The sequence below is a fragment of the Megascapheus bottae genome, chromosome 7 (assembly GCF_031878675.1).
Source record: "Megascapheus bottae isolate mThoBot1 chromosome 7, mThoBot2.hap1, whole genome shotgun sequence".
Classification (NCBI taxonomy): domain Eukaryota; kingdom Metazoa; phylum Chordata; class Mammalia; order Rodentia; family Geomyidae; genus Megascapheus; species Megascapheus bottae.
The window spans coordinates 78,804,800-78,815,780 of record NC_143515.1 but is presented as its reverse complement, the minus strand read 5'-3'; the positions used below and the strand labels follow the sequence as shown (position 1 = coordinate 78,815,780).

At 39.5% G+C, this 10,981-nt stretch overlaps 1 protein-coding gene across 1 annotated transcript in view; it reads right to left on the bottom strand.

The window, feature by feature from the left end:
- Positions 1 to 797: 797 nt before the first annotated feature.
- The window catches only part of Ywhaq (tyrosine 3-monooxygenase/tryptophan 5-monooxygenase activation protein theta), a 34,110-nt gene continuing 23,926 nt past the window's right edge, over positions 798 to 10,981 (bottom strand). Inside the window, exons 3-6 of the mRNA XM_090337463.1 lie at positions 8,575 to 8,698; positions 5,187 to 5,350; positions 4,037 to 4,132; positions 798 to 1,876 (exon numbers count right to left, since the gene is read on the bottom strand). Coding sequence (XP_090193589.1) covers positions 1,817 to 1,876; positions 4,037 to 4,132; positions 5,187 to 5,350; positions 8,575 to 8,698 — 444 coding nt within the window. The 3' untranslated portion in view covers positions 798 to 1,816. The remainder of the gene's footprint in view (positions 1,877 to 4,036; positions 4,133 to 5,186; positions 5,351 to 8,574; positions 8,699 to 10,981) is intronic.

The window sequence follows — 10,981 nt, the reverse complement described above, 5'->3', positions numbered from 1 at the left end:
GTAGGACAAGTCCTGGATTTATTCCTAGCAACACACAGGGCAAGTGTGTAACACATAACTGAAGTTACTTCACACTGGCATTTGGGACATAGAGACTATTACAATGCTAATTTGTTAGATTATCCTCAGACTTAAATCTCAGTTTTCAAACTTATAGGGTAGGTCATTGTGCTGGGAGTTTGGCCTTAGTGCTGGAGTGCTTGCCTAGCATGCATGAAGACCCAGGTTCAATTCCTCAGTATTACAATAGAAAAGACAGAGGTGTTGCTGTGGCTCGAGTGGTAGAGTGTTAAGCCTTGAGGAAAGTCCAAGGACAATGCTTAGGACCTGAGTTCAAGCCCCAGGACTGGCAAAAAAAAAAAAAAGGTCATTAAATCATTTTAAGAAAATTTGGAACTCACTAGAGTTATAACTCAATGTTTTCAGAAACTTACTTAAAAACTAACTAGTGAGATACTTGACACCTCTTCGTATCTAATGAAGCAAATTCCAACACCAGCCAAAACCACAACCACATTGTTAGCTTTTCTAGTTTCAAAATGTCCACTTTATTCCATATGACACTTCGCCAGATTATCATTTACATCTGAGCAAGGGAGGGTCCATGAGACTGACCTACAGGGAGATACTCTAAGAAACATAATCCGATTTTACACATTTCCAGGCATCCTCAGACAATTGTACCACAATGCAGAAATATGTCACTACATTTTACATAAAAGTATCAATAAACTTCAGAAAGTAGTAAATTCACCTGTCCCTTAAAATATGGGTATGCAATTGTTACAAAGCCATAGTAAATGGTTTTATAAAATGTAATTTTATTTTTATGTTACTCTGCTGTTACGTAGGGCATAACATTTTCACAAGGCTTTTTTGGGACTACAGTCAATGATTAGCAACACACAATAGTGGTCCAACTCTCTAAAGAACAATCACTAAGACAAACTTGACACCCTCTTATATGTGCACAAATCTGCATGGAAAAGTACTAAAGTTTTAAACTTGGACTTGTGTACTTTATTTTCCCTTTCTAGTGTATTAAGAAATGACATGCACTTTAATTTGCCAAAAGCAATGCTTGTAATCTGGCAGCAGCATGCTACTTCTATTACATAGTGAAGTGAATACCAGAACTACAAAGGCAGGAGGTGTAAGTGAATTTTTATTGGGAAGGGAAGTTGTCAACTTAAACAGCAGCAAATGGAGAATGAATAGGAAACTCCCTGTTGTCGCACTCATGACCTCCATTAAAACGCAAAACAGGAGGAGGTATTTCCATTTGTAACCCCCTCAAGTACTTTCCCATTCAAACTAATACATCTGGATTCCTCCTGAAAAAGGAGTACAGAGCGAGCATGGGAAAGTGGTTTTCTGAAAGGAAACTCTCAAAGAAGAGTTAAGGAAGGGGATGGAGAAATAAGGAGGTTATGTAGAACACACTTCAAGTTGTAATTCACTATATTTTCGTATCTTCACAGTAATACAAAACACAGTCACTTGTAGAACTGGTTCAGATTACTTAAATACCAGGTACATTTTTAAGTCCTCTACATAAGTGTCTGGAAGTTACTTATGTGTATGTGAAATGAAGCTATTAATACTTTTCTACAGCAGTAACTGCACACGAGGAAGGCCAAGACAAACACAAATCAAGGAATGGAGTTTTCCCAAAGCTGCAGTGTGAAAAGACCATGAACAGTTGATTCCATACACATGAACAGGTTTCTTTGCTATAGGAAATCCAAGTGAAATAAGGAATGGAGATGTGTAAAAAGGTTTCTTGAAGAGAAGAAGGATGACACCCTGTTTGTGTTTAGTTTTCAGCCCCTTCTGCTGCATCACATTCTTCTCCTGCACTGTCTGATGTCCATAACTAGAAAACAAAGAATCACAATAAATTACTATTTCCACACCAGACCATTGACACCTCAAGATTTGTTCTGTCTGTCTCTCTTCATGTACATTTTTAGCATTCTCTTTTAAAAACTAGGGGGGAAAAAAATAAGCTAAACTGGGTTATAGCTCAGAAGCAAAGCATTTGCCCAACATACACAAGGCTCTGGGTTTGATCCTCAACATTGATAAACAAAGCTAAAATCAGAATAACAAGACATCCTAACAATTAAATGTTCTTTCTGTTATTAGTATTTCAATACTTATGAGACTAGTAACCAAAAACTATTTATATGGAAGGGAAAGCTACGGGTGTGGAAACAGGTGGGTAAGGAAAGCTACAAGGCAGCAGTAACTATACACATGCATAAACAGAAAGGGTTCTTGAATTGGTACAATGCTGCATCTCCAAGGCTCTCTAGTTTTAGGATGTAAAGAAGTGAAAAAGGAATCAGTCAATATTATGTGATCAGTAATACAAACTATAATCCAAACAGTTGGTTTTCCCAGTCCAGCTACTACTGGCAACTTAAAGAAACAAGAATCTTAGATAAAGTTACTGTCAGGATACAACTTAAAAAAATTTAAAACAACAAATTCCCTCAAGAACTACATACATACACTGAATATACATACACATACATATATGTGTACACACAATTAATCCTATCTAGTAAAAAGATAAAGCACCATACTTCAGGGCTAGGAGAGCTACGCTGATATTACGACATGGTATCTCTTCATATACTTTTGTTTTTTGGTTTCTATTTTTGTCAGTCATGGGACCTGAACTCTGGACCTGGGCATTATCACTGAGCTCAGGTCAAGGCTACTGCCCTACCCCTTGAGCCACAGCACCACTTCCAGTTTTCTGGTGGTTAACTGGAGCTAAGAGTCTCACGAACTTTAGTGCCCGGGCTGGCTTTCAATTGCGATCCTCAGATCTTACCCTCCTGAGTGCTAGAATTACAGGCGTGAACCACTGCGTGCCCAGCTTCTTTTTAGTAAGTTTAACAGAGTATCTTATCATCAAGTGTACTTGAACCTACAAAAACTGCTACGCTCAAATTCTATATTTACCTAATCATTTCCCTGCTATGGTTTGGGTCTACGAAATGTCCCACAAAAGACCTGGCTCCCTACAGAAAGCAGTGGAACTTTTAGGAAATGGGATTTAGCTAAGGGAAATTACATCACTAAAGGAGTACCCTGAAGGGCCTAAGATGCTGCAACCCTTCTCTCTTTGCTTTCTAGTTTCCAGGAGATAAAGGACTTCCTCATCCTGCCTTGATGCATAAACATACAGCAACAAGCTACCATGGAACAAAACCTCTGAAAGTGAGAGTCAGAATATATTTTCTCCTTATCAATTGGTTCATCTCAAGAGTTCTGTTATAGCGACAGAACAGAAAGCTAACACATGTCCTTTTCCAGCTACCTATCAAAGTAGGGAGACAAACAAGAAGATAAAACAGAGGCTTCAGTACAGAGGCTTCAGTTATGGCAGAATAAATCTGATATATTTACTCTGTACTCAATGCTTGTTTAATATGCAAAATCCACAACATAAAACTTTATGATCAGTCATGGGGCTTGATCTTGACCTGAGCGCTGTCCCTCAGCTTTTCAGCTCAAGGCTAGCATTCTACTACTTTGAGCCATAGCATCACTTCATTTTTTTTTCTGGTGGTTAACTGGAGATACACGTCTCACAGACATTACATTAGTGCCTAGGCTGGCTTTGAACTGTGATCGTGAGATCTCAGTCTCCTGAGCAGCTAGGATTATAGGTTTGAGCCACTGAGCCCAGCATATAAACTTTTATTAGAACATGTATTTCATGTGATTTTAGAAATGCATTGAAACATAGTCCCCACTCTGGTACAGCTAATTTATCCAAAGAATAAAAACACTAAAACAATGGAAACGTTCTATTAACATAATTTATCAGTATCTTCAACTCAATGAACTGGTAATGCGAATGCTATTTCTCAGAGTGGCTAGTAAAATATCTACTCGTAGTGAAAAGCTGTCTCTCAATTCTAGACACACTTTTTTCCTAGGAGAAAAAAATGATGTAACTAGAAGCTAGTATACTTTTATTCCTGAAAAGAAATAAAATGAAGAATGAACAACTTACTGTTAAGTTGTCTCTAAGCAACTGCATGATGAGGGTGCTATCTTTGTATGAGTCTTCATTCAGTGTATCGAGTTCAGCAATGGCTTCATCAAAAGCCTGATAAATATTAATGCCATGGTAAACAATATTTGCACTGACAAAACTAATTAGTATACAATTACAAACCACTTGTCTCAGATTCTACTGTGAGTCAACAACAAACTTAATGGAATCATTCCTTCCTATTTCTAGTTTAAAGAACTTAGGAGAATGATCTAGAACTTCATATACTTAAAGTAAGCAAGCCTGGTTCTTTCACAGGACATACTGTGAATTAAGCAATGCTTAATTCTTGCAACAGGAACTAGGAGTTAGTTTTTGCAGAAGCCCTTCTTTACTGCCCCTCCCCTCCTTTTTTTATCCAGTCCTAGGAACTAAACTCAGGGCCTGAGCACTGTCCTTGGGCTTTTCTTCAAAGCTAGAGCTCTACCACTTAAGCCACAGCACCACTTCTGGCTTTTTTCTATGTATATGGTACCAAGGAATTGAACCTGGGTCTTAATGCATGCTAGGCAAGTACTCTACCACTAGGCCAAACTCCTGACTCTTTACTGTCCCATTTTGAAATACTTTAGGAACTTAGATTTCTAATGACCAAACCTAGTATACATTACTTTACAATCTTTTATGTTTCATTCCTTTTAAAAAGCTACTGGTACTTCTTTCACTATTCTACCTTATATGCTCCTTAGTCAGATATTACTCTGTATAATTATAGGAAGAATGCATTACTGAAACAACCTGGGTTTTAAGTAGGCAAGGTAGTGATAAAAGAAAAGTTATGTATATGAAAACAGAAACACCTAGAAATCAAAAAAAAAAAAAAATCAAAAAAAATCTGATCCCCCCTGGGCTAGGAGTTTTGGCCTAGTGGTAAGAGTGCTTGACTAGCATGCACGAAGACCCTGGTTCAATCCCTCAATACCACATACACAGAAAAAAGCCAGAAGTGGGGCTGGGGTTCAAGTGGTAGAGCTCTAGCCTTCAGAAAGTCCAAGGACAGTGCTCAGGCTGAGCTCAAGCCCAGGACTGACACTCACTGACACACACACACACAATCTGATCCCTCAAACAACTTTAGACTCAGTTACTAGTTGAACATTCATCTTACCGTTTTTGCCAGTGTGCAGGCAAGCTCTGGATTATTAAGAATCTCATAGTAAAATACAGAAAAGTTCAGAGCCAGCCCCAGGCGGATTGGGTGCGTGGGTTGCATCTCTTTCTTGCTTATATCAAAAGCCTCTTGGTAAGCTCCTTGGGAGTTGTCTATCGTTTCTGTGAGGGGGAATAAATGCGAAAGCATGATACTCAACATATCCAGTACATAGGAGCACATTCACAACTCAACATGTACGTTTTTCTTCTTAGCTTTCAAACCCACTGTATCAGTATAGCACTGAGTACTTATAAGCGATCTTATACTTCTCCTTGCTTATAATTAGCTTAGCAAAAACATGAGCTAGTATGTCCAATTTTCCCATCTCTGGAACAAAACGGGGGATAAGACTACTTCCTCCATTCCTATCTTAATTTTATTACATGAAAATGTAACAATTAAAAAGAGTTTGGCAGGAATCTTCCTTACCTAAATAGTAAAAACAGTGTACGTACAAAGACCACTACATCACCAAAATCTCTGTACTTATAGTGACTATTTGTATTAAGATGTACAATGCGAATGTTCTGACAAACCTGAGGCTAACAGCTCCTGCCTGAAGTCCTAGCAACTCAGGAGAGTGAGGTCTGAGGACTGAGGTTCAAAGCTAGCCCAGGCTGACAAATCCAAATACTGCACCAAGCAAAATAAAACAATGCTAAGTGTGTGGTGACTCACATTTGTAATCCTAGCAACTCAGGAGGCTGAGATCTAAGGATAGCAGTTCAAAGGCAGGCCAGGCAGGAAAGTTTGTGAAACTTTCACCTTCAAACAAAATACCAAAAGTGGAAGAGTGGCTCAAGTCGTAGACGACTAGCCTTGAGCATAGCATTCACGTACTGAGTTCAAGCCACAGGACCAGCATAAAAAAAAGAAAACACACAAACACACACACACACACTCACACACCCCTCTACTCTGTCGAGAGCTTGATTACTGGCCTAATAAAAATGTGTGCCAGTATCTCATGCCTATAATCCGAGCTACTCAGGAGGCTGAGATCTGAGGATCATGGTTCAAAGCCTGCCTGAGCAAGTCTGTGAGATCCTTATCTCCAATTAACTACCAGAAAACCAGAAGTGGGGCTATGGCTCAAGGGGTAGAGCACTTAGCCTTGAGATAAAGAGCTGAGGGAAAACGCCCAGGCCCTGAGTTTAAGCCACACAACAGGTTTTAAAAAGAAAGGGACCAGTAGTGTCAATAGCCAGAGAACGAGTGGGTTTGATCTGATCAAAGCCAGGGGCTATGTCTCAATACCCAGAAATACTCTTTTGACTTGTCATGTTTACATGCTCAGTTCAGTGCCAATATTTTCAAAGCCAATTCTGCTTTACAGCAATGAAGTAAATTTAGTATGCAGATTTTGTAACAGCAAAAACATTATCCCTTCATATTTTTCAACTATAGACTCATTTAGGATAGCTGTCTCCTATGCAGCGAGTAGCCGAGTATCCCGGTGGTCAGTCATTATCTGCAGTACAGTGTTGAGATGAGAAAATAAACAATAGACTTACCAAAAAATAAAGGGGGGGAGGTAACTTAAAAGTTGATAAAAAGCACATCCACAATGTGTTAGAATTTGTATTACTCTGAACTAGAGTACTACTTCATAAACCAAGTCTGCTGTTAATAAATGTACTTTGACATTTCCATGTTTCAAATGATAATCTAAGATTTAGAAATCTATTTTTTAGCTATTCCCTTTCTAATCAATGCAACTCCTGTGTATTAAATAAACCAATAACACACTCATTCCTCCTCAGGTATTTAGTTCCGTGGATATAAGCAGCAAAGGTGTCATCTTTTACAAGTACAATATCCCATTTCTATGTTATATATACAATTGCCATGTAAAATACAGAATCATTCATTAATTATATGAAAGTAATTCTGGGGGAAAAGATAGAGTGAATCAAAAACTCAAATCAGACCAATTTTAAATAATATTTTCAAGAAAAACTTGTATTTTTCAGTGCCAGTACCAGAGTTTGAAAAACAGTGCTCATGACTGCACCATTTTTTTGCTCAGCTGGTACTCTACTACTTGAGCTGCACTTCCAATTTGACTTTTTGCTGGTTATTTTTGGAGACAGTCTCAAGGACTTTTCTCAGGGCTGGCAATGAACCACAATCCTCCAAATCTCAGCCTCTTGAATTGCTAGGATTGCAGGTTTGAGCCACCAACACCCTCCTGAGTTTATCTTTTAAGGGCATACAAGGCAATTTTAGGCTGCATTTCTTTTCTCACTACGTAGCCCTAAGCCACAGCCAGAAAGGCTGAGCTTGCCTCAGCCTTCTTGCCTCAGCCTCCCAAGTGGTTTTTTTTTTGTTGTTGTTTGTTTGTTTTGGTGGGTCATGGGGCTTGGGTGCTATCTTGGCCTGGGCGCTATCCCTGAGCTCTTCAGCTCAAGGACACAGCCCTACACTTGAACCAAGCTCCACCATCAAGGTTAATAGGAGATAAGTCTCAGGTCCCTTTGTGCCCGGGCTGGCTTTGAACCTTGCTCCTCAGATCTCAGCCTCCTGAGTAGCTAGGATTACAGGCGTGAGCCACCATGCCCAGCCGTATTCTCATTTTTGAGAATATAAGGCTGTATTCATTTTTTTTTTTTTTTTGCCAGTCCTGGGCTTGAGCTCAGGGCCTGAGCACTGTCCTTGGACTTTCTCAAAGCTAGAGCTCTCAGCACCACTTCTGGCTTTTTTCTATGTATGTGGTACCGAGGAAACGAACCTGGGTCTTCATGCATGCTAGGCAAGCACTTTAACCACTAGGCCAAACTCCCGGCCCTCTATTCATTTTCTAATATGCACATTCTACAATAGTTTTTTGAGTTACAGAGACCCCAGAGATATGATAGATATTGTCATTAACATTCCCTGAATCTCATATTAAGGTTTGAATCGGAAATGTCTCTCGAGGGCTTGGCTGACAACTGAAGTGACTGGATCCTAAGGGCTCTGAGCTAATCAACAGATATCCAAATTCCCTTGATGGGTTCACAGAAAGCTGGCCTTATTGACACATGGTAGAAAGTAGAAGGCAGCTGAGGAAGGAAGTCACTGAGGCCTAGAAAGATACCTCTTGTCCCCATAGCCCTTCTTTGGCCTCTGCTTTGACTGCCACACATAGCTCTGCTCTATCTGATACCTTCTCTGCCACTGTGTTTCACCACAGCAATGTAGCCAGTCAACCTAAACTGAAACCTCAGAAACAAGCAAAAAGAAATCCTGCAAGTTCTTTCTCTCAGTATACTATCACATTGAGCAACTGAGCAATCCCTGGCTAACATCCACACTCCTTGTTACATATTTTAACTTTATTCATTAAATCAGATGTACTTACGTTTTCGATCATCACCACATGCAACTTCAGCAAGGTACCGGAAATAATCTCCCTTCATTTTCAGATAGAAGACCTTACTCTCTGGATTAGTTGCATTGGCTATTAAATACTTATCCAACAATTCCTGAAAGAAAAGGAATATTAAAACACGAGTAAAGCTACCTCATTACAAACAAGTACTTTTAATAGCATACATCTGCTTGCCATGTATCCAAACCACTAGCCCCTGCAGTAGGTCAGGTCAGGCTGCTGCCAGTAGCTTGCTCATCAGACTTGACAAGTAGCGGCCATAGTTTCTAACAGCAAAGCTCAACTGCACCAAACATATCATTTTTAAAGATCCTGTTCTTTCACTACCCACTCAAATGTCTACTGATATATACAGATATTTACTATCTATACCATATATATAGATTACGCTCCCCTCAGGTATGAGAATATAGGGAATACAATAAGACCCGAGGTAGGACAAGATCCCTGCCACCCTGTCCCCAGGAGGTACGCTGTTAACTATACACCAAACACTAGGCCACATGGGAATAGGGTGCTGAGCAGAAGCACAAGAAGGAGAGGAGGCCCACAAAGATGGCCTCGGGTTAGGAAGAGTGATTAGAGAGGAAGAAGGGCTGGGGTGGAACTGAAAGGTTTGGGGATGACCAACACAGCAAGATCCTAGGGCAAATATGAAAACAAAACCACAGAAAACAAAAAGGGAGGGCAGTGTACCAAGAAGAAAAAAGGAAATGCAATTTAAGGAGGAGAAACATGTTTAGGTAATCAAGTATGAAATATAGCACAGAAAAAATTACATGCCCTAAACATATTCTGCAAATAAGTACCTGTCCAAAAAAAGGTAAATAAAGAAAATATATGAGGTTAGAAACATAACTTGACAGCAGTTTTGTATCACCTGAATCCAATTTCTATTTTAGCAGTGTGGGAGGAGCAAATCCAGGGCTACATCACTAGGTGAGCTGCATACCCAGTCCTGAATCTAAATACTCTAAACTTCAAGTATACCTGTATCTGACTTTGTTACCTGGTATACTGTATATACCTTTATATTTGAAATGGGGGGGACATGATGACTGGGAGGGGGTGGGGAGAGGGAAATGGGGACAAAAACATGAGAAAGGTTTCAATGTGTGAGAAGTAATGCACCTGACCAATGTAACTGTCTAACCCCTCTATACAATATCCCGACAATTAAAAATACATATATATTTTTTTTAATTTTAGGAAAGAGTTTCACTCTGTAGCCCGACTTACAATCTCCTACCTCAGACTCCTGAGGGTTGGCATGTGCCATCCTGCCCACTGTTAAATCACCCTCCTCTCCTCCCCCCTGGTAATGGGGCTTAAACTCTGGGCGCTGTCCCTGAATTCTTCAGCTCAAGGCTATTGTTCTACCCCTTGAGTCACCACTTACAGTTTTCTTATAGTTAATTGGAGACAAGAGTCTCACAGACTTTAGTGCCTGGGCTGGCTTTGAACCATGATCCTCAGATCTCAGCCTCCTGAGTAGCTAGGATTACAGATGTGACCCGCCACACCAGGGCCCACTAGGGCCCACTGTTAAATCTTTTATCCTGTATTTTATACAAAAGTTATCTGCACTTGATCCAATGAGCTAATGGTTCTTAAATTGAAACAGGAATGCCTGACAATATAAAGTTACCAAAGAAAAATATGATAGCTTTACTTAATGTTAAGTTATTTATGGAGTACAATGAAATTGTCATCAAAATTCTGAGGTATTAATACCTATGTGATACTTTGAGGACCAAAACCAATCAACAAGCCAAAGCCCAGAACAGTGTTAGCTATTTTTGGGCTACATCTGCTTAGCAAACACAATTTTGAGAAGCACTACTCCAGAAAAGTAGTACAAAGTAAACTACTGGAAAATCTTACATAAAGAACAGAAATCATGTTTGCATTCTAGAAAAATTCCAGATCCTATTAGTCAATAATATATAAATAATAGCAGATTAACCCAGTAAGACTACTTCACGTTTTACTTATATTACCGAAGAACAAAATGTGGTTCTTACACCCAAGTACTTCCTTGTCTGCCTAATTTAAAGTCATCTACACAAAATAGAACCATTTCACCTTTATGTTACTTGCATAGTAATAAGCAAACATTTAAAAGCATTACTGTAGGGACCAGGAGTTTGGTCTAGTGGTAGAGTGCTTGCCTAGCATGCACGAAGACCAGGGTTCAATTCCTCAATACCATATACATAGAAAAATCCAGAAGTTGTGTTATGGCTCAAGTGGAAGAGCTCTAGCCTTGAAAAAGTCCTGACAATGCTCAGGCCCTGAGTTCAAGCCCCAGGACTGGCAAAAAATAAATAAAATCATTACTGTCATTCTTTTTTTGGCGGTATTTGGGTTTGAACTT